This window comes from Salmo salar, chromosome 13 (assembly GCF_965601325.2).
Source record: "Salmo salar chromosome 13, fSalSal1, whole genome shotgun sequence".
In the NCBI taxonomy this organism is placed as follows: Eukaryota; Metazoa; Chordata; class Actinopteri; order Salmoniformes; family Salmonidae; genus Salmo; species Salmo salar.
Window position 1 is genome coordinate 69,169,411 of NC_138303.1, and position 27,767 is coordinate 69,197,177.

The following is a 27,767-nucleotide window of genomic DNA, read 5'->3' on the forward strand; positions in this document are numbered from 1 at the left end:
GGGCAAAGGGGCAGTCTTCATCAATGGGTTGAACCTGCGGCGCCACTGGTTTATCAGCCCCCAGCAAACACTCTACCTCCCAGGACCTTTTCTCAACAGGGGAGTAAACCAGGTAGGACTCACTACAAGCACTCAGTCAGAATAATAATGAAAAGATAGTACATTAACACATGCTCATGACAAGTCTTAGTTTCACAAAGTTGTTTACTTAGTCTCTATCTTTTAGTTACCTTTATTTGTTTCTTCATCATCATGCAGCTCATTGTGTTTGAGGAGCAGGAAGCTGACTGTAAGATGTTTGAAGAGACTCCTGATCTGGGCATGGCTGTGGACATTCATTGACTGCATTCCCAAGCTACTGTACTTTTGATAGACAATAATAATGAGTGGATCGCATTTTCACATTGGTTTATCTCTGGGACCCAAAGTGCTGTACATTGTATGGGGGTAACTCACCTCATCCATCTTGAGTAGAATATTTATTTCCATTTTATTGACATGAAATGTCATGCAAACTGGGGTTTATTTATTGAAACATGGAACTAGAACTAAATATCCCAGCCTAACAAAATAAAACATATTTTCAACTGGAATCATTGTGTTGGCTAACAAATCATCACTTTCTGTGTGTGTCATGATGTAAATGAAAGCATTCTGGAGTGGTGCAGCAGTCTAGGGCATTGCTAGAGGCGTCACTACAGACACCCTGGTTCGATTCCAGGCTGTATCACAACTGGCCATGATTGGGAGTCCCATAGGGTGGCACACTATTTTTTGTTGAACCTTTATTTAACTAGGCAAGTCAGTTAAGAACAAGTTCTTATTTACAATGGCGGTTTACACCTGCCAAATCCGGACAACACTGGGCCAATTGGGTGCTGCCTTATGGGACACCCAATATCAGCCAGTTGGGAAACAGCCTGGAATCGAACCAAGATGTCTGTGGTGACACCTCTAGTCCCGAGATGCAGTGCATTATACCATTGCGCCACTCAGGAGCCCCAGTGTTGTCCGGCTTTGGCCGGTGTAGGTGTCATTGTAAATAAGAGTTTGTTCTTAAAACCTCTACAGGATCGTTGGGTCCCCCACGGGACAGTTGAGCTAACATAGGCTAATGCGATTAGCACGAGGTAAGTAACAAGAACATTTCCCAGGACATAGACATATCTGATATTGGCAGAAAGCTTAAATTCTTGTTAATCTAACTGCACTGTCCGATTTACAGTAGCTATTAGTGAAAGAATACCATGCTATTGTTTGAGGAGAGTGCATAGTTATGAACTTGAAAAGTGATTAATAAACCAATTAGGCACATTTGAACAGAAATGCAATGGTTAATTGGAACAGTATAAAACTTTGCACAAACACTGCTGCCATCTAGTGGCCAAAATCTAAATTGTGCATGAGCTGGAATAATACATTATGGCACAGTCGTGTCCAAAAGTTTTGAGAATTACACAAATATTAATTTCCACAAAGTTTGCTGCTTCAGTGTCTTTAGATATTTTTGTCAGATGTTACTATGGAATACTGAAGTATAATTACAAGCATTTCATAAGCGTCAAAGGCTTTTATTGACAATTACATGAAGTTGATGGATGCAAAGAGTCAATATTTGCAGTGTTGACCCTTCTTTTTCAAGACCTCTGCAATCCACACTAGCATGCTGTCAATTAACTTCTGGGCCACATCCTGACTGATGGCAGCCCATTCTTGCATAATCAATGCTTGGGGTTTGTCAGAATTTGTGGGTTTTTGTTTGTCTAACCTCCTCTTGAGGATTGACCACAAGTTCTCAATGGGATTAAGGTCTGGGGAGTTTGCTGGCCATGGACCCAAAATATCTATGTTTTGTTCCCTGAGCCACTTAGTTATCACTTTTGCCTTATGGCAAGGTGCTCCATCATGATGGAAAAGGCATTGTTCGTCACCAAATTGTACCTGGATGGTTGGGAGAAGTTACTCTCGGAGGATGTGTTGGTACCATTCTTTATTCTGTGTTCTTAGGCAAAATTGTGAGTGAGCCCACTCCCTTGGCTGAGAAGCAACACCACACATGAATGGTCTCAGGATGCTTTACTGTTGGCATGACACAGGACTGATGGTAGAGCTCACCTTGTCTTCTCCGGACAAGCTTTTTTCCGGATGCCCCAAACAATCGGAAAGGGGATTCATCAGAGAAAATGACTTTACCCCAGTCCTCAGCAGTCCAATCCCTGTACCTTTTGTAGAATATCAGTCTGTCCGTGATGTTTTTCCTGGAGAGAAGTGGCTTCTTTGGTGCCCTTCTTGACACTAGGCCATCCTCCAAAAGTCTTTGCCTCACTGTGTGTGCAGATGCACTCACACCTGCCTGCTGCCCTTCCCGAGCAAGCTCTGTACTGGTGGTGCCCCAATCCCACAGCTGAATCATCTTTAGGAGACGGTCCTGGCGCTTGCTGGACTTTCTTGGGCGCCCTGAAGCCTTCTTCACAACAATTGAACCGCTCTCCTTGAAGTTCTTGATGATCCGATAAATGGTTGATTTAGGTGCAATCTTACTGGCAGCAATATACTTGCCTGTGAAGCCCTTTTTGTGCACAGCAATGATGACGGCACGTGTTTCCTTGCAGGTAACCATGATTGACAGAGGAAGAACAATGATTCCAACCACCACCCTCCTTTTGAAGCTTCCAGTCTTCCAGTCAAACTCAATCAGCATGACAGAGTGATCTCCAGCCTTGTCCTCGTCAACACTCACACCTGTGTTAACAAGAGAATCACAGACATTATGTCAGCTGGTCCTTTTGTGGCAGGGCTGAAATGCAGTGGAAATCTTTTGGGGGGATTCAGTTCATTTGCATGGCAAAGAGGGACTTTGCATTTAATTGCAATTCATCTGATCACTCTTCATAACATTCTGGAGTATATGCAAATTGCCATCATACAAACTGAGGAGACTTTGTGAAAATTAATATTTGGTCACGACTACAAAAGAAGACGTTTTTTTCTTTGTACTATCTTTTACCAAATCTAACGTGTTATATTCTCCTACATTCATTTCACATTTCCACAAACTTCAAAGTGTTTCCTTTCAAATGGTATCAAGAATATGCATATCCTTGCTTCAGGTCCTGAGCTACAGGCAGTTAGATTTGGGTATGTCATTTTAGGCAAAAATTGAAAAAAAAGGGGCGGATTCTAAAGAGGACTTGCTTAGTTAAATAAATGTAAAAAAATAAACTTCCAAATGAAACATTACACCTGTGTCATCTGAACACTGATTGACAGGCTTGGTCAGTTTTAGTTGTGATATTTATCATATTGGCAATTATGAGTTACTGTGCTGTATGTTTGCTTTGCACTTCAATATTTGGTCTTCCCTGAGACCAAGACTGTATAGAATTTACTTTATAAAAAGGGAAACCATTGCAATGTTTGAACAAAAATTAAAATATCAGCCGTTAGTCGCAATAAACCATGTCAAACAAGGAAACCAAAAGAGACATTGACATGTGGTGTAAATTTGTGTAATTGCAGTGGTTGTTTACAAAGCAGACATTCCCTCTGTTGACCTTTGAATATTAGATCAAAGATCATTAAGTGCCATTTGGGGTCCAGACTGGTTAGAAAATGGCATGTTCAAGGGAAGGCATTTATCCTGTGACTGATGTAGTATGTGTTGTGGAATAATCATATTTAATTGTCTAGCTCTAGTTTGATTGGCAAATGTCCTTACCTATTGTTTGTTGGAGAGGTGAAAAAATGTGATGCGTATTTCACTCCAAAATTAGTTTTTCTCAATCGCATACAAGGAATTTTTGGATTGGTCTTGAAACAAACTATAGCAGAACATCAAATGCTCAAATACATTTACAGAACTTCTGATCATTTTTTTGCTGGTGTACCTGACTTGCATATCTTACAGGCTGACCACACAGCTCGCGTCACGTGTGCGAGCATTGCAAAATAAATTTAGAAATCTATGTTATTCAATTATTGCACTCACACTGCTCGTGGGCGCCAACGAGCGTCTGCGTTGTCAAGGGCTAAAATAGAAATCAGTTCTTTTTCTGACGCTGATCGCGCTGCAAGTCCTGCCTCTCCCATCTCCTCATTGGTTTATAGAAGCAGGTACCCACGTGCCATCTCCTCATTGGTTATACCCACGTAGGTGACTGAAAGACGAACAAGGTCGGTGGCGGTAATGCACCTAATTTATGAAAGTTGGCAATCGCAATATAAAGTCAAGAGAAGAAAAAACCTGGAAGGAAGAGAGATGACTAGAAACGATTCGGTTGACCGTTTTATGTGTGGATTAATTGGTGGAGTAGAGGACCTTGTGCATTTCAGGTAAAATAACAACTCAATGTTTATATCTCCAGGACAAATTAGCTAGCAACAGTAAGCTAACTAGCTAAATTGCCATAAATAGTTCATGCTTTTCAACCTGTCCCCAAATTAATATAATTGGTTCAGAGTTTGTTTTGATATTTTAACCTGCGTGTCGTGATCGCGTTTGGTGTGGGGGGGGGGGCAAAATAAATGTATGCATGATGGCGCACGCGCGCAGCCGGTTTGGGTTCCGTGTTAGACTTTCCAGGAGATACTGACCCTACTGTTATAAAGGTAAAATTTGAAGTACAGTGGCATATCCCATCCCTGCACTGAGGTATGTTTTCCAACCCATATCTTGCACTGGCTCCACATTGTCTTAATGTAATTATGATTGCGTTCACATACCAGTGTAAACAAGAGTAATGGTAGGGTCGGTATCTTCTGGGAATTCTTAGACCACCTTTTGCAAGACTTTAAGTACAAATGTCATTGGTAAATACAATATTCACTGTTAAGTGCTTTGGTCACAGAATATTAACACATTGTATTCTTCAGAAGAGAAATGTGTGCAATTGTGTTCACTGTTTCTGGCAATCAGTAAATACTACTGCATGAAATTCTAAATCACCCCATCAGTGTCATACCATGTACACATACTGTAGGGATGCAGATAAAGTTGGGTTACTCCTAAGTTATCCTCGCCAACATTGTGACCTTTCATTATAGAGGTTTTGCTTTGAGGCCTCCCTATACATTCATACCAGTTATATTCTTCCATTGTATTCACCTTTCCTTATTTCAATTTTGGATTGTGTTTCTGTGCGCCAATGGAGTCTACAAAGCCTGGTTTGCTCATAGTTATGTATTGAATACGGAATGGAATTGGATTGTGATGATACCGATGAATCCTGCACACAATGTGCTTATTTTGTTTGTTATCAGGAATATATTTGATTTAATGTGTATGAAATTGTTTGGTGAAATACGCATAAAAGGAGAGTAATTGCACATAATTCTGCACTTTTGGTTAGTTGTACTTACAATTTTGATCATCATGAGTTAGTAACTGCAAGGAAAATGTGTTGATCTACTGGGATTTTTTTCTCGTGTCTACTTGGATTCAAGATAAGTATGGTTGTGTTAATCTTTTTGCAGGCAGTCGTGTTTTTTTGATGAATTAATTAGCAATTTTGAATGTACAATTTCAGTTTTGATTTAATGCATTTATATTTTGAGAAGGTAACTACATTTTGGTAAGGCAACCATTCACTGTTTTGTGAAAAGCCACAGAGTTCTGTCTTGTGAACTTTGTTTTGAAAATCGATTGTTAAAAAAATGCTTGTATGTGATTGAGAAACTGTAACAGACAATAGACCCTGATCTTAAAGTGTTGATATAAATCAGTAGTGTTAAATGGTCAGTAAAAGATGTGCAACAGCAAATAAAAGCTGGCATTACAGTGCGGGGCTTATACTAAATCATTGTTCCTACGCTGATTACTCTGTGCGTGTATGCGTGCGGATGTTTGTGTGCTAATTAGTGATAGGTTTGAGGGAGCAGAGCTGTCTGAATAGCTCAGTGTTTTACAATGGGACGTGGGAAGGGTTCATGTCCTCTCCAGATCAGTCTGTCAGTGTCAATGCTGACTCCAGTCAGACAAGACCTACTTTATCCAGCTCTGTTCTGCACCCCAAGTACAGTCCGCTCCACAACAAAAGGAGCCTAATCACCAACAGACAAAAGCCATTTGGGGCCCCTGATTGATTCAGTTTGGTCCAGTACCTGGTTACAATCATGTTGGTTTGTGTCAGCTGGGTTAAGGATGCTTCCTGTTGACCACTGTATGAAGCCATCCAGTTGTCTGAACCGCCGACAGTCTTTTGTTTAAGTTGCACTCTGGCGACTGGCGAGCTCCTTGTGGGCGTCTTCCATTGATGCATCAGTAAAGCGCTTAGCTAGATACAGTATCACCATCCTCCATGAATCTGTGCTTTGATATTCTATGCCTGTATTGATACATAGCTGTGTACTGCTTGTAGTAGACAATAAGGCCGTCTGACTCCCTTTACAGTCGTATTACAGTAAATATATATTTCACCCTGATCCTGCTTGCCTGGAGCTTGTCTTTTGTCAGTCCGTTTGGAATCCCAGCCATATATAACCTGCAATAACACAATGGTATATGGGCTTGGGAGATGTGCAAAGAAAATACGTAATCAACAATTATTCCATCATTACTTCCAACCACGGAGAGAATAGTTTAGGGAAATGAGAAGAAACTAAAAACAAAACCACATTAATAAAACTATCTATCTTATGTAGGGATCTTCTGTCGAGTTATGAGATGAAATCATAACTTCCCTGTTATACAAATTCAGACAGATTCGGCAAAGCTTTATACTATGAATAATAATACAATATTAAAACCTTTAGTGGAAATAATAAGCTCACAGGGGCTCAGAAAGCCAGGTTAGCCCTCAGACATAGGGTTGCAAAATTCCGGTAACATCTGCAAAACCTGGGAACTTTGGGAAAGGTACTTAATTAATCCCAGACCCAATAACTTTTATAGCTCTCTTATTACCTGTGCTCCAAAATAAGTTTCATATCTCCACGTTGGAGTCCGTAAATCCTTTCTTTCCCTCGTTCACCAGGACAGGCTTCTCTGTCCTAGTGTGCCATACAAGTACCTGTTTGGGGCGGGGGGGGGGAATTCAAGTAAAAAGGGTGGAAAAGTTAGTTGAAAGTAGTTTAAAGCATTTTTATACCGCTTTAATGTTAGCTAGGCTAGGGGTTAAGGCTAGGAGTTCATGTAAAGGGTTAAGGTTGGGGTTAGCTAACATGCTAACTAGTTGCAAAGAAGCAAAACATGTAAGTAGTTGCCCGTGAGGAGTTTCGAAACCTTTGGGTTGCCAGACATTTGCATTATACGGCTACCATCCACAGCGACCAACCACCTTTCTTTAATTTTTGCCTGAAGTAACATTCTGTCTTATGTAACCATATTAAACAAATCATACTAATTTGACTGTCCTGGATTTTCATTTACTATGTTACATCTATGAGACCAGCCTGACCCAGTGGGAATCAAACCCACAACCCTAGCATTGCTGTAACAGCTGTCGTGCGAGAGAGTGGACCAAAACGCAGCGGAGTTAGTGTTCATCATATTTAATTATTAAACGGAACACTATACAACTACAAAATAAGAAACTGACAGCCAAACAGTCCTGTCAGGTGAAACACAATGACAGAACCTCCCACCACAAATGGACCAAGCAGTGGAGTAAGGAGCAAAGGGATTTCAACTTGGACTGGCGGGAGAAATGGACGTGGGAGCAGATTCTGGCCGGAGAGGGCCCATGGAGGAAGTCGGGTAAGGACCGGGAACGCTACCGAGGAACACGACTGGCGTTTAAGCCCGAGAGGCAGCCCCAAGATTTTTTTTGGGGGGGGCATATGGGTAGTTTGGCTGGGCGAGGTTTGAGCCCCAGGCCAAATCCCCGTACCTTTTCTGGGCAACCAGTGAATGGACAGGTCCCGTGTTTCGGGGTAATGGGTACTGTGGCGAGGCCAAGTATTTTTAGGCCGGTATGCGCTATACCAGCGCCTCGCATTTGCCAGGGGGTAGTGGGCATCCAGCCAGTAAGAGCGATGCCAGTTCTGCGCTCGAGACCGCCAGTACGCCTCTACGGTCCAGTGCATCAACCCAGTCCGACTCGGCCTGTTCCCGCTCCCCGCACTAGCCCTGAGGTGCGTGTTCCCAGGCCGATACCTCCAGTACTAGCACCACGCATCAGGCTTCCAGTGCGTCAGCTCAGTCCGACTCGGCCTGTTCCCGCTCCCCGCACTAGCCCTGAGGTGCGTGTTCCCAGGCTGATACCTCCAGTACCAGCACCACGCATCAGGCTTCCAGTGCGTCAGCCCAGTCCGACTCGTCCTGTTCCCGCTCCCCGCACTAGCCCTGAGGTGCGTGTTCCCAGGCTGATACCTCCAGTACCAGCACCATGCATCAGGCTTCCAGTGCGTCAGCCCAGTCCAACTCGTCCTGTTCCCGCTCCCCGCACTAGCCCTGAGGTGCGTGTTCCCAGGCTGATACCTCCAGTACCAGCACCACGCATCAGGCTTCCAGTGCGTCAACCCAGTCCGACTCGGCCTGTTCCCGCTCCCCGCACTAGCCCTGAGGTGCGTGTTCCCAGGCTGGTACCACCTCTACCAGCCCCACGCACCAGGCCTATTGCGGCCCAGCCTCAAGAGCCCGGCACCAGTGTGCAGTCCAGAGTATCCAGCACCAGTGTGCAGTCCAGAGTATCCGGCACCCGTGTGCAGTCCAGAGTATCCGGCAACAGTGTGCAGTCCAGAGTATCCGACAACAGTGGGCAGTCCAGAGTATCCGGCAACAGTGGGCAGTCCAGAGTATCCGGCAACAGTGTGCAGTCTAGAGTATCTGGCAACAGTGTGCAGTCTAGAGTATCCGGCAACAGTGTCTAGTCCGGAACCAGAGGGGTCTGCCTGTGACCCGGAACCTGAGGGAGCCTGCCTGTAACCCGGAACCGAGGGGGTCTGCTTGTGACCCGGAACCGAGGGAGTCTGCCTGCGACCCGGAACTGGGTGAGTCTGCTTGTGACCCGGAACCAAAGGAGTCTGCTTGTGACCCGGAACCAAAGGAGTCTGCCTGTGACCCGGAACCGAAGGGGTCTGCCTGCGACCCGGAACCGAGGGAGTCTGCCTGCGACCTGGAACCGAGGGAGTCTGCCTATGACCCAGAACCGGGTGAGTCTGTCTGCGACCCGAAACCGAAGGAGTGTACCTACGACTCAGAACTGAAATTGACTAACTGTGTTGTAAATGAGTCTGCCTACAGCATGGAAACGAGGGAACCTGCCCACGAGCCACAACTTGAGTCTGTCTACGACCCGGACCCCAATGGGTCTGCCTACAACCTGGAGGGCAGGAGGCCGGAACCAGAGCCACCTCCAGGATAGGTGGGTTGGGGAAGGAGGGTGTAGCACAAGTGCCGTCGGTGACGGCAGCCACCCTCCCTTCCCTCCCTTTAGTTTAGGGGGATTTTTTGTTGTTGTTGTTTTGGTTTTTTTTGTTTATTTTATGAGGTGCATCCGGGGTTAGCACCTTTAGGGGGGGTACTGTCACGTCCTGACCAGTATAAGGGTTATTTGTTATTGTAGTTTGGTCAGGACGTGGCCGAGGATATTTTGTTTATGTGGTTCGGGGTGTGTGTATTATGTAGAGGGTAGTTGATTTATTTATTCCGGGTTTTTTTGGTCACTGCTCTATGTTAGTCTATGTTCTTTCTAGTTAGTCTGTTTCTATGTTTAGTTAATTGGGGTGTGGACTCTCAATTGAAGGCAGGTGTTGTCTAGTTGCCTTTGATTGAGAGTCCTATATATTAGGGTATGTTTGTGTTTGTAATTTGTGGGAGGTTGTTTCTTGTTTAGCTGTCTATGCCTGACAAGACTGTCTTTTCGTCGGTCATCATTGTTGTTATTTTTGTATACGTGTTTGTTTGGTTTTCCTTCTTTCGCCTATTAAAAGAAGATGAGTATACAACCCGCTGTGTTTTGGTCCTTTCCAGATGACAACCGTGACAATTGCAAGCAACATACTCTATTAACTGAGCCACACAAGACAACTCTTAGTTCCTTACCTTAGTGCAATTAGCAGCCTTGGGCTCCAGGTCGCTGAGGGTGACCAGCTCCCGCAGTAAGCTGCTCTCCTGGTATCCTCCCTTGACTCCCCGCAGCTTGAAGTAGGCCTGAGGCTTAAAGAGAATGAGGCGGAGGTTCACCGCAAACCCAGCCATGTCTATGGCAAAGGGTCGGTTGGGGTCAAACACAGTCTTCCAGCCGTAAACCTTGCCCAGGGTATTGACTTTAGGGGACTCGTACCGCAGGCCGCCCACAAAGGCTACAGGCCACACAGACACCTTCCTTGTTGAACGCATCTAGACGAGGAAGGAGAGAGATGGTAGAGCCCATGAAGATCCTATGATATTAGTGCTCTATGTAATTCTATGGGTGGAGAAGGATCAATAAGTATTCATTATCTGATATATGATTTTATGTGAGGAAATAGCTATTTTAATTTGTATCATATTCAAATATCAGAATTCATTTTTATAAACTTTGTTTAGGGCAGGTGTCAAGTGATGCCTATGTGTTGAAGCTGTGCATTTATCTAGTGGCATATTGTAAGGAGCCATGCTCTTTATTTAATTATACTAGTGCGCACTGAAACCAAACATTTTGCCTGTTTTGGTAGCTAAAGAGGAAACAATTCTGTACTGCACAGCATCTCTCCTTGTTCCACTCACCTCCTCAAACAGATCCAGACTATAGGTGTTATCATCGTCTGCAAAGTAGACGATACCAGGCTGGCTGTTGCTGTTGTTGGGGCTGAAGGTCTCTCTGAGCCAGCGCAGGGCCAGGTTCCTCTGCATGGTTCCCCGGGGTATCCTGGGGTCTCTCATGTCCCCACGCAGCTTATAGTTCCTGGGTGTCTCCACGTTAAGGTGGGTGTAGTTCAGGCCTGTTTCCTGAAGGAGCCTGGTGACTAGCGGGGTTTGTCGATGAGAGTCCTCAACCAGGATCCAGTGCAGGTTGGGCACGTGGAGGAAGGTGTTGGCCAGACGGGTCAGCTCTGCCTTCTGGACCGGCCGGCTGTAGGTTGGGGTGACGACGTGGAGGGTGGGGAGGACATCAGACCAGGGCGGCTGGCGGCTGTAGACGTACTCGGTGCGCACAACCTCCACAATGTCCTTGTTGTTCTCCGAGGTGCAGGGCTCCTTGAAGGTGAAGGTATTCCGGGAGTCTCGCCGACTCTCATGTCTGTCATCTGAGAAGGGGAAAGAAGTTTTTGGTATAATAAACGTTTATAGACTGTATAGGATGTGTACGTTTCCATAGAGATGGCCTTCGTAGAGACATCATCTAATTGTGCAAATAGTCTTCTTTGTCTGTTATGGAGTTAGATTTCAGTCAAAAGGTTTAATGAACATGTCGTTCTGAAATCTAACTCCATACTCTTTTGTTAGACATGTAATCTCCTTGTGATAAACATAATATACTCATCACTAACTTATAAAGTAATGAATTAGATGTCAGACTAATATGAGTCAGTTAAAGGTGTGAATCTGATTAGAGAAATTAATATTGTGGACAATCAATTTTCTACTGATAGTGCTCAAATTGATATTTTCTTTCATACACTGATGAAGTGTTCAGCTCATTATGAACAAAAACCTTTTGCCATTGTGTTAAAAGTCTTGTAATAGAAAATGCAGCATATTCAGATAAAAAGTTAAGTGGTGGGAAAATGTAAAAAATGAAGCTGGGAAATCATGTGTAGACATTCTTTTTCATCATGTATTTTAAGTGTACTATATTAAATGGAGCATCCCAGAATAAGCATAGATATAATTAAACCAAACTTGCTCCTCTACTCAAGAGACTAACCATAAAACCCCCTACATGTGAAAATTGAGGAATGACCTTTACACTTTCGAGCAGCTAGCAGAGGGGTGATGGCACTCTGATGCCAAACAGTGATAAGTAGCGTCCAAGGCAACACGATCAACACAATGGCCAGAATGTCTCGTCTCTTCGGCATCTCCGGGGTCAAACCTGAGCCACGTCATTACCTGCAACACACATTTTTGGTTAAAAAAAGGTAACACAATTATACTAAGCTCATGTAGCATTAATTTGTTATATTCTTCAAGAATCAATGGGTGGCCATTTTATCATTAATTGAGAACCTTAACAGCAGAATATTTTATACATTGTGCCTTTAAGGTAAATACCAGGTGTTATTTCTGAATGGATTTCTGAACAATGGCTTCAGTATAAAGTGTTGAACTTAAAGAATGGGGGATAACACTGCTCTCTCCTCGTCTGCCCACGTGTTCTCGCATACCCCGAGAGCATCTGGCCAGCGGGGTGGTGGCACTGGAATCCTCATCTCTCCCAAGTGGACATTCTCTCTTTCTCCCCTGACCCATCTGTCTATCGCCTCCTTTGAATTCCATGCTGTCACAGTTACCAGCCCTTTCAAACTTAACATCCTTATCATTTATCGCCCTCCAGGTTCCCTTGGAGAGTTCATCAATGAGCTTGACGCCTTGATAAGTTCCTTTCCTGAGGATGGCTCACCTCTCACAGTTCTGGGTGACTTTAACCTCCCCACGTCTACCTTTGACTCATTCCTCTCTGCCTCCTTCTTTCCACTCCTCTCCTCTTTTGACCTCACCCTCTCACCTTCCCCCCCCTACTCACAAGGCAGGCAATACGCTTGACCTCATCTTTACTAGATGCTGTTCTTCCACTAATCTCATTGCAACTCCCCTCCAAGTCTCCGACCACTACCTTGTATCCTTTTCCCTCTCGCTCTCATCCAACACTTCTCACTCTGCCCCTACTCGGATGGTATTGCGCCGTCCCAACCTTCGCTCTCTCTCTCCCGCTACTCTCTCATCTTCCATCCTATCATCTCTTCCCTCTGCTCAAACCTTCTCCAACCTATCTCCTGATTCTGCCTCCTCAACCCTCCTCTCCTCCCTTTCTGCATCCTTTGACTCTCTATGTCCCCTATCCTCCAGGCCGGCTCGGTCCTCCCCTCCTGCTCCGTGGCTCGACGACTCATTGCGAGCTCACAGAACAGGGCTCCGGGCAGCCGAGCGGAAATGGAGGAAAACTCGCCTCCCTGCGGACCTGGCATCCTTTCACTCCCTCCTCTCTACATTTTCCTCTTCTGTCTCTGCTGCTAAAGCCACTTTCTACTACTCTAAATTCCAAGCATCTGCCTCTAACCCTAGGAAGCTATTTGCCACCTTCTCCTCCCTCCTGAATCCTCCCCCCCCCCCCTGTCTGCGGATGACTTCGTCAACCATTTTGAAAAGATGGTCGACGACATCCGATCCTCGTTTGCTAAGTCAAACGACACCGCTGGTCCTGCTCACACTGCCCTACCCTGTGCTTTGACCTCTTTCTCCCCTCTCTCTCCAGATGAAATCTCGCGTCTTGTGACGGCCGGCCGCCCAACAACCTACCCGCTTGACCCTATCCCCTCCTCTCTTCTCCAGACCATTTCCGGAGACCTTCTCCGTTACCTCACCTCGCTCATCAACTCATCCTTGACCGCTGGCTACGTCCCTTCCGTCTTCAAGAGAGCGAGAGTTGCACCCCTTCTGAAAAAACCTACACTCGATCCCTCCGATGTCAACAACTACAGACCAGTATCCCTTCTTTCTTTTCTCTCCAAAACTCTTGAACGTGCCGTCCTTGGCCAGCTCTCCTGCTATCTCTCTCAGAATGACCTTCTTGATCCAAATCAGTCAGGTTTCAAGACTGGTCATTCAACTGAGACTGCTCTTCTCTGTGTCACGGAGGCTCTCCGCACTGCTAAAGCTAACTCTCTCTCCTCTGCTCTCATCCTTCTAGACCTATCTGCTGCCTTTGATACTGTGAACCATCAGATCCTCCTCTCCACCCTCTCCAAGTTGGGCATCTCCGGCGCGGCCCACGCTTGGATTGCGTCCTACCTGACAGGTCGCTCCTACCAGGTGGCGTGGCGAGAATCTGTCTCCGCACCACGTGCTCTCACCACTGGTGTCCCCCAGGGCTCTGTTCTAGGCCCTCTCCTATTCTCGCTATACACCAAGTCACTTGGCTCTGTCATATCCTCACATGGTCTCTCCTATCATTGCTATGCAGATGACACACAATTCATCTTCTCCTTTCCCCCTTCTGATAACCAGGTGGCGAATCGCATCTCTGCATGTCTGGCAGACATATCAGTGTGGATGACGGATCACCACCTCAAGCTGAACCTCGGCAAGACGGAGCTGCTCTTCCTCCCGGGGAAGGACTGCCCGTTCCATGATCTCGCCATCACGGTTGACAACTCCATTGTGTCCTCCTCCCAGAGTGCTAAGAACCTTGGCGTGACCCTGGACAACACCCTGTCATTCTCCACTAACATCAAGGCGGTGATCCGATCCTGTAGGTTCATGCTCTACAACATTCGCAGAGTACGACCCTGCCTCACACAGGAAGCGGCGCAGGTCCTAATCCAGGCACTTGTCATCTCCCGTCTGGATTATTGCAACTCGCTGTTGGCTGGGCTCCCTGCCTGTGCCATTAAACCCCTACAACTCATCCAGAACGCCGCAGCCCGTCTGGTGTTCAACCTTCCCAAGTTCTCTCACGTCACCCCGCTCCTCCGCTCTCTCCACTGGCTTCCAGTTGAAGCTCGCATCCGCTACAAGACCATGGTGCTTGCCTACGGAGCTGTGAGGGGAACGGCACCTCCGTACCTTCAGGCTCTGATCAGGCCCTACACCCAAACAAGGGCACTGCGTTCATCCACCTCTGGCCTGCTCGCCTCCCTACCTCTGAGGAAGCACAGTTCCCACTCAGCCCAGTCAAAACTGTTCGCTGCTCTGGCACCCCAATGGTGGAACAAGCTCCCTCACGACGCCAGGACAGCGGAGTCAATCACCACCTTCCAGAGACACCTGAAACCCCACCTCTTTAAGGAATACCTAGGATAGGATAAAGTAATCCTTCTAACCCCCCCCCCCCCTTAAAAGATTTAGATGCACTATTTTAAAGTGGTTGTTCCACTGGATATCATAAGGTGAATGCACCAATTTGTAAGTCGCTCTGGATAAGAGCGTCTGCTAAATGACTTAAATGTAAATGTAAATGGGACAGCGATCCTCCACTTTTCAAACAGACTACAGTGCCTTCGGAAACTATTCAGACCTCTTGACTTTTTCCACATTTTGTTACATTACAGCCTTATTCTAAAATTGATGAGGATTTTTTTTAAATCAATCTACACACAATACCTCACAATGACAAAGCAAAAACAGGTTTTTATACATTTTTGCTAATAAAAATGAAACGACATTTTACATAAGTACTCAGACCCTTTACTCAGTACTTTGGGCAGCACTTTTGGCAGCGATTACGGCATCAAGTCTTGGGTATGACACTACAAGTTTGGCACACCTGTATTTGAAGAGTTTCTACCATTCTTCTCTGCAGATCTTCTCAAGCTCTGTCAGATTGGACGCTGTACAGCTATTTTCAGGTCTCTCCAGAGATGTTCGATCAGGTTCAAGTCCGGACTCTGTCTGGGCCACTCAAGGACATTTAGAGGCTTGTCCCGAGGCCACTCCTGCGTTGTCTTGGCTGTGTGCTTAGGGTCGTTGTCCTGTTGGAAGGTGAACCTTCAACCCAGTCTGAGGTCCTGAGCGCTCTGGAGCAGGTATTCATCAAGGATCTCTGTACTTTTCTCTGTTCATCTTTCCCTCGATCCTGACTAGTCTCCCAGTCCTTTCCACTGAAAACATCCCCCTGATCAAGGCCCTTTTCCCCTGATTGCTCAGTTTGGCCCGGGTGGCCAGCTCTAGGAAGAGTCTTGGTGGATCCAAACTTCTTCCATTTAAAAATAATGGAGGCCACTGTGTTCAATGCTGCTGACATTTTTTTGTACCCTTCCCAAGATCTGTTCCTTGACACAATCCTGTCTCGGAGCTCTACGGACAATTCCTTTGACCTCATGGCTTGGTTTTTGCTCTGACATGCACTGTCAACTGTGCAACCTTATATTGAAAGGTGTGTGCCTTTTCAAATCATGTCCAATCAATTGATTTACCACAGGTAAATCCAATCAAGTTGTAGAATCATCTCAAGGATGATCAATGGAAACAGGATGCATCTGTCTCATAGCAAAGGGTCTGAGTACTTATGTAAATATAGTATTTCCGTTTTTTATTTAAATACATTTGCATCATTTTTTAAAAAACGGTTCTCTTTTTCATTATGGGGCATTGTGTGTAGATTGCTGAGGATTTTTTAAAATGTAATATATTTTTTAATAAGGCTGTTACGTAACAAAATGTGTAAAAAGTCAAGGGGTCTGAATACTTTCCAAAGGCACTGTATATTTAGCCAGCTCATAGTCAGAGAATGGAGGGGTTGACCCGTGGTGGAGCTACAGTAGCCGCCATCTAATGGGTGATCACGTGTGAATTAGCCACATGCTTTTAACCCTCCATTAAGGAGCTGTCGCTCCGAGGCTGGTTCTGCAAAGATAAAGCGTTTGTTAAGGAACCTGCTTTCCCACCAAAGCCATTGCACACCAGAAAATAGGTCAGAGACAGCTGCAAGCTTTTTTTTTATTTCTGCCTCATAGAAAAGCATGCTGGAACACTACATAAAGAATACCTCACATTGCTAATGATTTGTTTTTAACTGTAATATCCTATGTTTCGGAGTCGTGGCTGAACAATGACATGGATGATATATACACCTCACTGGCTTTTCCATGCATCGTCAAGATCGGACACCAGTCTTGGGTAAGCTGAGAGGGGGAGGGGGGTTTATCTTCGTTAACAACAGCTGGTGTGCGATCTCTAATGTTCAGGAAGTCTTGAGTTAGAATACCTCATAATAAGCTGCAGACCATACTATTTACATTTTTCTAGTAGTCTATTTCCCATCACAAACTGATGCTGGCTTCATTAATAAGTGCATCAGTGACCGTGCATACATATCCCATCCAAAAGCCATGGATTATAGGCAACATCCACACTGAGCTAAAGGCTAGAGCTTCTGCTTTCAAGGAGCAGGACACCATTCCAGACGCTTAAAAGAAATCCTTCTATGACCTCCGACAAGACATCAAACAGGCAAAGCGCCAATACAGGACTAAGATTGAATCCTACTACGCCGGCTCTGATGCTCGTAGGATGTGGCAGGGCTTGCAAACTATCACAGATTAAAGGGAAACCCAGCTGCAAGCTGCAAAGTGATGCAAGCTTTCCAGATGAGCTAAATGCCTTCTATGCTCACTTCGAGACAAACAACTCTCAACCATGCATGAGAGCACAAGCAGTTCCGGATGACCAGTTGTGAAAAGTTCTTAAGTTGTACTTTAAAGTGTTTTTGCTTAAGTATTTTTGTGGAGTATTTGTACTTTACTGTGCTATTTATATTTTTGACAACTTTTACATTCCTAAATTAAATAATGTACTTTTTATTTTTGAGCAATTACATTTACTTTTGATACTTAAGTATATTTAAAACCAAACACATTTTTTGGAATTTTACTCAAGTAGTATTTCACTGGGTGACTTTCACTTTTACGACTAGTCATTTTCTATTAAGGTATCTTTTAGTCAAGTATGACAATTAAGGACTTTTTCCACCACTGCAGATGACTGTGTGATCTCGCTCTCCATAGCCAATGTGAGTAGCACCTTTAAACAGGTTAACATTCACAAGACATATTACCAGGACGAGTACTCAGAGCATGCACTGACCAGCTGGCAAGTGTGTTCAGGTATATTTTCAACCTCTCCCTGGCCCAGTCTGTAATACCTACATGTTTCAAGCAGACCACCATAGTCCCTGTGCCCAATAACGACATGGTAACCTGTCTAAGTGACTATCGCCCCGTAGCACTCACATCTGTAGCTATGAAATGCTTTGAAAGGCTGATCATGGCTCACATTAACACCATCATCCCAGACACCCTGGACTCACTCCAATTCGCATACCGCCCCAACAGATTCACATGATGCAATATCTATTGCACTCCACACTTCCCTTTCCCACTTGGATAAAAGGAACACCTATGTGAGAATGCTGTTAGCCTTCAACACCATAGTGCCCTCCAAGCTCATCACTACGCTCATGGCTCTGGGACTGAACACCTCCCTCTGCAACTGGATCCTGGACTTCCTGACGGTCCGTCCCCAGGTGGTGCGGGTAGGCAACCACACATCCACCATGCTGATCCGTAACATGTGAGCCCCTCAGGGCCACATCGACAGGCCTGTAGTGGAGAGGGTTAAGAGCTTTAAGTTCCTCGGTGTCCACATCACTAAGGAATCAACATGGTCCACACACACCAACACAGTCGTGAAGAAGGCATGAGAATGCCTCTTCCCCCTCTGGAGGCTGAAAAGATTTGGCATGGGCCCTCAGATCTTCAAAAAGTTCTACAGCTGCACCATTGAGAGTATGTTGACTGGCTGTATCACCGCTTAGTATGGCAAATGCTTGGCATCTGACCGCAAGTCGATACAGAGGGTAGTGCGTACGGACTAGTACACCACTGGGGCCGAGCTCCCTGCCATCCAGGACCTCTATACCAGGCGGTGTCAGAGCACTGGTGTAACACAGTTTATCTGGACTCCCGCAAGGTTGGCGTTTGGCCCCCTTCCCCCTCCCTAAATTAAAATGTGTCAGCCAGACAGCCACACAAAATATAGACTAACAATCGCTGTCCATGGTGCTGAAATTGAGACATGTCTATGTGGCTGTATGCCTATTGGCTTTCAGTTGTTGATAGGCTTTCAGTTGTGCTACGGCATGTATAGCTTTGCTTTAGCTAATGGATAAATGTGTATTGGTAGGCCTATTTGGTTGTAATTTTCTCATGTTAAGCCTAACATTTCAGAAAGCTATACATGGTGTCGCAATGCTGCCATTTTATACTGCTGGCAACAATGTAATTACTTGTTTAGCAATTAAAGTTGGAAATTCAAATATTTCAGATTTAAAATAAAAGTTTGATGCAAACACATACTAATCAACTACCAATAGATTTTTTGGAATATACAACTGTCCTGCATGACCCATCCTCACGCTTTCTCCAAGCTTGGATAGAAAGTTATGCGTAAAACCAGTCTATTAATGCCTAAATTAATCATAGTCAGTCCACCCTCAAAACACTAGCTTACTAGGGATTGTTTCATTATGCAGTGTATGCATAATGTACAGTATACTGTATACTGTATTTAGCTGCTATTTAGTTGCTATTTATAACATGTTTTATAAAAATTACACATCAAATAATCTAACAATGAGGAAAGAAGTAGTCGACTTGAGGATAAATCAAGACACTATTTATTATTGAACTCAGCGGGTTTTGTCTGGCTAATAGCCTACAAAAAATGGCCTGTAATATTCAAGGTAAATTAAATTAAATCAAATTAAATCCAATTTGAGAGACTCCCCATGTCTCCTGAAGTCCTCCTTTTTTTGTGTGCAAACTTTTTCACCTACAGCCTTCAGTTTTAGGTTACAGGCCCGACTGTTTTCTATACTGGATATTGCCAACCCAGACTGTCATGTCCTGACCAGTAAAGGGGTAATTTTGTTATTGTAGTTGGTCAGGACGTGGCAGGGGTGTGTTTGTTTTGTGTTGTTGGGTTTTTGGGTTAGTTCTATGTTATGTATTTCTATGTTTGATTTTCTAGTATTTCTATTTCTATGTGGTATTGTTTGGGATTGGTCTCTAATTGGAGGCAGCTGTACCTCATTGGCTCTGATTAGAGGCCATATTTAAGTAGGGGTTTTTGTCTTGTGTTTTGTGGGTTGTTGTTCCATGTATAGTTAGGTTACCTTACAGGACTGTTTTTCGTCATTCTTTTGTTCAGTGTTCATTTCTTTAATAAATCAACAAGATGATTCACATCCCTGCTGCAGTTTGGTCCGATCATTACGACGCTTATGACACCAGACTTTCCTGAGACAATGTGCATTATACACTGAGTATACAAAACATTAACACCTGCTCTTTTTCACTACAAGACCATGGTACTTGCCTACGGAACAGCAAGAGGAACTGCCCCTCCCGACCTTCAGGCTATGCTCAAACCCTACACCCCAAGCACTCCCTTCTGCCACCCCTGGTCTCTTGGCCATCCCACCCTGACAGGAGGGCAGCTCCCACTCAGCCTAGTCCAAGCTCTTCTCCAATGATGGAACCAGCTTCCTCCTGAAGCTAGGGCAGCAGAGTCCCTGCCCATCTTCCAAAACATCTGAAACTCTACCTCTTCAAAGAGTATCTTAAATAACCCCCCCCCCCCCGACACACCTCCTCAACCCCCTTACTAGCGCTGACTTTGCTGATAGCTATTTTATTGAGGAAAAATTTACTTACTTTTACTGTGAAATGTGGTTGTCCCACCCAGCTATCTTAAAATGAATGCACTAACTGTAAGTCGCTCTGGATAAGAGCATCTGCTAAATGACTCAAATGTAAATCTAACAAACTGACCAGGTGAATCCAGGTGAAAGCTATGATCGCTTTTTAAATCCACTTCAATCAGTGTAAATTAAGGGAAGGAAACAGGTTAAATAAGGATTTTTGTAAGCCTTGAAACAATTGAAACATGGATTGTGTATGTGTGCCATTCAGAGGGTGAATGGGCAAAACAAAAGTTTTAAGTGCCTTTGAACGGGGTATGGTAGTAGATTCCAGGCACACCGGTTTGTGTCAAGAACTGCAACGGTGCTAAGTTTTTCACACTCAACAGTTTCCAGTGTGTACCAAGAATGGCCCACCACCCAATGGACTGTTCTGCAGGGCCCGGCGCCAGAACGAATCAGTTGGACGGACCGTTGATTGCGCGTTCACCTTTTTTTAATGGGTCTTATAGTGAAGACTATAGGCATCTCATGAGTTTGAAGTTTGGGGAAGCTTACAATTTAGCCCACCATTTCTACCGATCTGCATGCCAGTTATTATTATTTTGATATGCGCATTTTCGTGGAACAGTTTAATTTCAATAATAACATTTTAGTTTCTCAAAATCATTGTCACGCTGTTAATCATAAAAATATGGGTCCAGCTTTAAATTACGTTCAGCTTATAAAGGCTTTATTAAGCCTTCATAATGACTTCATAAGCAATACATAACTGTTACAAAGCATCTATAACGTTATGTCATGCTTTATAAAGGGTTCATATATGTGGCATAACTGTGTGACATAATCACCAATATCAAATGTGACATAATCCACTATGTTGAATATGATATTAACATGTGCTTTATAAAGGGTGACGTGCTGAAGGATGGCAAACGCTCTAAAGTGATTTCATGTTAGTCACATTACACCTAATCTTATTCCCAGACATTTCTGCCCAAATACATGGAAGGTCTGTTGGACCAACGCATCAAACTTGGCCTTCATTAGTTAGGGTTAGATTTAATATCACATTTTAAAAAGATAAATTGTGGAAATGGGCAGGGTTTGGAAATAATTAGGACTTTTTTGACTGTGTTAAGTCGTGACAATGACATACTTTACTCAGTAAGGTCACTCTTATAGAATTCTATGGTCACTCACACTCAGGCCAACTTTGAATGGTTGATATCTGTCGTGGACGAATCAGAATTAGTTGGGTAACATAGATAATTAAGATGTTTTATTAGTATAATATGCTTATTTGAGGTACTTGTCATTAGAAAGTGTCCATTGGACTCTGGTGTCTTTTCAGTTGCATGTCTACCTTAGCTGGGGCTCAGACACTTGGGGCCCAGAGAGAGGAGAGGTCAGACTTGTCGTCATGGGAATGTGTCTTTACCTATGCTTAAACCATGTGAAGTGATGGCGTGATTACTGGGGAAGCAATGACTTGTCTCCACAATGTCTGTGAGCAAGTCACACCCTCCTTTTCCTTATTGTGGGGAGGTTTATGGCAGTGTCTGGGACCATGGTCTCTTAGATCTCACACTTATCCTGTGATAATATATGGCCTAGAGGCACACTCCCTCCAGTGAGCCTGTCCAGGAGTGGGGTCAAGAGGGGGTTTGCTTGAGATGGGAGTATCTAGAGTTGACAATTGATATATGCCATTGGATGAAATGGTGTTTTCGTTCTATACCGTACCTGGGAGGGACAGTTCTAAGGAGACCAGATACTGGGCTATATAATGAACCAGGTTGACATAGCAGTTACTGTCTGATGTGTTAATGGATATCTGTCATACAAAACGTAACCTTTGTGAACTGTTACTAAGTATCTGTGGTTTGTCAATGTACGTTGAAGGGGCTGTATCGTTGCTATAAAAGATCCCTGAGCCATTCTGTAAGCACCTCATTAAATGATTCATTCGAGAGAATGCATTGGTGGGGTCAAGAGCTTTTGCAAAAGTATCTTAAGTATTAAAGATGTAGTTTTAACTCGGACTGGTGTGTTTGTACATCCTCATTTGGTAATGCGGAAATTAGCCACCACATATCCCAGGCTTATATGTGCTGTGTGTTCAATAGCCTGGGGACACATTACACTAAGTAACACTTAACTTGATGAAAGCCCAAGTTGCATGTTCCTCAGTATTTTTTAAATGTAACCTTTATTTAACTAGGTGAGTCAGTTAAGAACAAATTCTTATTTAACTGTACACAAACATGCACACAACAAAAGAGAGCAATACCGCGTGGTGCTAGGCCCAGTCAGGTTTTTCACACATTTACCCACTTCCCTGCTGAAAGATCAGCCACAAAATGTTGACACCATTGTAACAGGTTGAGCCCTGTCTCCAGCATTGGAACAGAAGATGAATACCTTGTGTCAGTTTGGACTACCGTAAATTCCGGACTATAAGCCGCAACATTTTTCCCAGGCTTTGAACCTCGCGGCTTAAACAATGACGCGGCTAATATATGGATTTTTCCCGCTTTCAAATGTCTTTTCTCCAAAAAAACACATTCTGTGACGTGCTCAGTTTTTTGGCGGCATGAAGCTTTCATTAGACCAATGAAACTGCCAAACGGGTTAAGGTCAAACAACTTTTTTGTTTACTGTTTAGATTACATCGAGCGCTCTCAAACTTCCCATCATTCTGATTACGGTAGTCATTTTGTCACCCTCATCATGGCAAAGACACGGAGAAATGCATATGATGCAGCTTTCAAGTTGAAGGCGATTGATCTGGCTGTTGGAAAAGGAAATAGAGCTGCTGCACGAGAGCTTGGTCTTAATGAATCGATGATAAGACGTTGGAAACAGCAGCATGAGGAATTGACTCAGTGCAAAAAGACAACTAAAGCTTACTGCTAATTTTTAATTTTTTGTTACAAGCCGTGTTTCGTTAATAAAGCCTATTTATTTTTGTTACAAGCCGTGTTTCATTAAAGCCTATTTATTTTTGTTACAAGCCGTGTTTCGTTAAAGCCTGTGTAAAGTTCATTTGTTTCAATGTACCGGTAGGCACCTGCAGCTTATAGACATGTGCGGCTTATTTATGTTAAAAAAAAAAAAAAAAAAATTAAATTCAGTGGGTGCGGCTTATATTCAGGTGCACTTAATAGTCCGGAAATTACGGTACTCAAAATCATCTTGGTTCTGACACATACACACACAATCGCTCTCACACCCTACAGTAACCTGCGGATCATGACAGAACCTTCATAAATCAGTAGAACGTTAATAACCTATTTTTTTTTTACACTTTATGTAGTGTCCTGTAATACCTAGTTTGAAGTGAGACACCTTCAGTCATTCATAACACATCCATAAAGACTCTATATCAAATATTGTTTGACTATGTACTTAATTTAAAGTCAGACCCCTTTGGTCATTGATAAAAAAATAAGCAATCAAAGAGCAAACAATTCACACAAAGAAACAATGTATGTGCGATAATTGGCAGGAGATGTTCTGGAGAGCTGAGTGCATGGATTCTGGAGAGAGACACGCCATATCTTTGCCACACACCCCTCACCTTCTTATTGTTGCAACATTTTAACCTATACTCAAGACACATTATCTTCACATATATTTTAGATGATTATCAGTGACAGCTGCAACTCAATCAGCTAGACCTATTGCCACCAGCTCTCCCGAAAATGCGGGCTATAATTTTGGCAAAACATCAATTTACTTTAGGGGAATCCAGCATTCTAAGAGCCAATTTATGCTTGACCCGAAAATGTGGTCGGACGCACAGTATAGATTGTATGACACAATTGCGGAGCCTCCAGAGGCAAGCAGAGGCCAAATTGAGCTCTGTAGCGCATTGCTGTGCGCCTCTCAAATTGTGTAACAAAGCAGAGGGCTCCGTATAGCTCTGCATTGACATGATTGGTATAAACACAAACTCACTTCCTTGACAACTTCCTTCACAACAGCTTTGACTTCTGTAGAGGACATATCAGCATAAATGCTGCATGGACAATGCAGACGTCAGATTGACCATGCACCAACACCTGCTAACTTTCCTTTCCAATTCACAAGAGGCTGAAACCAGAGATCTGTATGTAATGACAAGATGCTAATTTCTCCGCCCTAACAATGGGAGTCTTTGTCCGAAAGGCTGAAAACGGTATGACATGGCATACTCTTTTGGTCTACACCGTATCAGATACATGGTCTACAAATACCGTTTCGCTCGCTCGGATGAATTAACTTAGATTGATGCATCTTTCTGTCCACGCACATCTCTGTCAAATAAATGAACAATATTTCAATATTTAATTTGGATGGGCAAGGATGTATGGTAGGGCGGGCCAGGCACCATAAGGCCTGCCCATAATGCTAGACCTGCTATTCTGATGACAAAAGGGAGGGTGCAACTCAATATTAGGAAGGTGTGCCTAATGTTTGGTATACTCAGTGTATGTCCATTTTGCTGTACTCAATTTAAAATTAGTCTTGAATGATGCATGCCAATATATACCAGAGATAAGGGACTGTCGATATTGCAACCACACAACTCAAACACCGGTTCACCAGTATGAACGAAATTGCAAACAACTTTTTTTGTTCAAGCCCTCAGATGATAATCTGTTTGCATCTGGCAATTCATTGTATGTCCAGTATCCAGATTACCTGTCCCTAGAGCTTCCTATACAGTTCATCTCTTTCTGTAACGTGTTAAGGCCGGCAATTAAGGAGAATGAGAGGCTTGATTAAAGATGTTGCAGAACGCTGTATTTGAAGCACCACTCCTTTCTGCCCAGTTTCCCTGATGTTGCTACTGCAAGCAAGCTGTTTTTACCATCCCTGTAACTGTTTCTTCTGCAGAGAAATAGTTTTCTAAACTAAAACTCATAAATAACTAGCCAAGAAGCATTAGGCTCTCTGTCTGATATGTGCCTTTGAACACCTGAGTATGCTCCACACAATCCACTGGCGGCGTCATATCCTTGACCACGGCATTTGTTCACCGATACCCCCTTATATTTTCAATCAATTACATTTTCAGTCACATTCCTGAAGCCCAATGTCACGTCTACTCCCGCTCCCCCTCTCCAGTGCACGATATCGGCGGTCTACTAACCCCCGTCATGGCAACCATCATTACGCACACCTGGCAACCTTCATTACACACACCTGCGTCTCATCATTAGGCACACCTGGACTTCATCACTTCCCTGATTACTTCCCCTTTATTTAGCCCTCTGTTCTCCATACCCCTACCACGAGTTGTCACAGTGAGCTAGCCCTCCAGCCTACCCAGCTGTCCGCCCAGGTCAGTGATGCCCGACTGTCCCTTCCAGAGAAATACGATGGTGCTCCATCGAAATGCCGTGGCTTAATACTCCAGTGATACCTCTATTTCGTCTATCAGACTGGAGCCCCCACCACTGAGAGGTCCAAGGTTGCTACGGTCCTTTCCCTGCTGACCGGAAGAGCGTTGGAGTGGGCTACAGCCATCTCGGAGAGAGGAGAGGAGGAGCTGGGTTCATATGAGAGGTTCATGGCTCTGTTCAGGGTGGTCTTTGACCATCCTCCAGAGGGCAGAGAGGGAGGTGAGTGACTTTTACAGCTCCGCTGCAGAGTACGCCCTCACCTTTCGCACTGCGGCAGCCTCCAGCGGATGGAATGAGCCGGTGCTCCGCAATCTATTCCACAGTGGACTGTGCGAGGAGGTCCAGACTGAGTTTATGTCGGGATGACAACATATCCTTGGACGTTCTCATCTCGATGGCCATCCATCTGGATAACCTTCTTCGGGAGCGCCGGTGTCCACCTCACCACTCGCCTCTGGCTGTCCTGAGGCAGGGCCTGAACCCATGGAGGTTGTGGCCACACACCTCTCTGCAGCAGAGCAGCATTGCCAGAGACAGCTAGGGCTCTGTCCGTATTGCGGCCAGGAGGGGCTTCAGCGGTGTCCGGTGCGTCCTAATGCGGTGTCCACTAGAGTTTTTCCAGTATCATCGTATTCCGCAAAACCCGTTATGGTTCCTATCTCACTGGCTGGCTGTCCCTCAAGTGTTGTCTCTACAGCTCCTAGTGGACTCCAGTGCCGGGGGGAACTTTATCGACCAGGCCCTCCCTCCTCCCTAAACTTAGCCTCATACCAGCTCTCCTCTCCTTTTCCTTTCCAAGCCCTAGATGTGCATCCATTGGGATCCGGCACAATTACGCACATCACAGCACCACTCACCCTCACCATGGGACCCATGCACCAGGAAAGTCTTCCCTTCATTACCATCACACCCATACACAAGGTAATACTCGGCCTCCCATAGGTCCAACGTCACAACCCCACCATCTCATGGTCGAGCATGAAAATCACCGTCTGGGGACCAGGATGTCAGAGGACCTGCTTCCCCGTACCCTGTGGTTCCATGCCGGTTGAGAGTCCTGTGATTGCCCATCAATCGGTCCTCCCGTGTTTTGGGACGTTGATGTGGACATCCACCAGACTGAGTTCCAACCACTCCAACGCTCTTCCCAACCGGGGCAGTTCCGTTCTCCTGGCCGGCGTCATCCGGTGGCTGGAGCCATGCGTCCTGGGGGGGGGTCTACTGCCACGTCTTCTCCCGCTCCCCCTCTCCAGTGCTTGATGTCGCCGGTCTACTAACCACCGGTCCTGGCAACCCATCATTACGCACACCTGGCAACCTTCATTACACACACCTGCGCCTCATCATTAGGCACACCTGGACTTCATTACTTCTACTTTATTTAGCCCTCTGTTGTCATCAGTCCTCAGGTATTATTGTATTTTTCTCTCAGGTTCAGTATACTTCCCATGTTTCTTCTTTTTGTATCTGTTCAGTATTAAAAATCACCTTCTGCACCTGCTTTCTGACTCCCGACGTTTACGTTACACCCAAGAAACAAACACTTAGCTTCCTAGTACATATGGAAATTAAAAAGGTTTATAAATGACTTTTTGGAGGGTTACTGTGAAAAGTTTTTAATAAATAAATATTGACATCGATGGCAGGCGCATAGGCCCACAGAGTTTGTGGGTCACTTTTTTCAACAATAAACACAAAATACTCTAATGTGGTAGAAAAATAAAACACTATTACAGAACTATTCAACCCCCTGAGTCAATACATGTTAGAACCATCTTTGGCAGCGACTACAGCTGTGAGACATTCTGGGTAAGTCTTTAAGAGCTTTGGACACCTGGATTGTATAATATTTGCATATTATTCATTTTTAAATTCTTCAAGCTCTGTCAAGTTGGTTGTTGATCATTGTGTTTTAGATTATTGTCTTGTTGAAAGGTGAATATGTCTCCTAGTATCTGTTGGAAAGCAGACTGAATCAGGTTTTCCTCTAGGATTTTGCCAGTTCTTAGCTCTATGACATTTATATTTATACTAAAAAAAACTCCTTAGTCCTTTCCGATGACAAGCATACCCAGAACATGGTGCAACCACC

General features: G+C 44.5%; 1 protein-coding gene across 2 annotated transcripts in view; it reads right to left on the bottom strand.

The window, feature by feature from the left end:
* Positions 1-218: 218 nt before the first annotated feature.
* LOC106567633 (galactosylgalactosylxylosylprotein 3-beta-glucuronosyltransferase 1-like) overlaps positions 219-27,767 on the bottom strand; it is a 120,114-nt gene continuing 92,565 nt past the window's right edge. Inside the window, exons 3-7 of one of the 2 annotated variants that reach the window (XM_014137154.3) lie at positions 11,832-11,974; positions 10,649-11,169; positions 9,983-10,279; positions 6,902-7,007; positions 219-6,479 (exon numbers count right to left, since the gene is read on the bottom strand). In XM_014137154.3, coding sequence (XP_013992629.2) covers positions 6,921-7,007; positions 9,983-10,279; positions 10,649-11,169; positions 11,832-11,943 — 1,017 coding nt within the window. In that variant the 5' untranslated portion in view covers positions 11,944-11,974 and the 3' untranslated portion in view covers positions 219-6,479; positions 6,902-6,920. Of the gene's footprint in view, positions 6,480-6,901; positions 7,008-9,982; positions 10,280-10,648; positions 11,170-11,825; positions 11,975-27,767 lie in introns of both variants that reach the window. The other variant, XM_014137153.3, reaches the window with a different exon arrangement.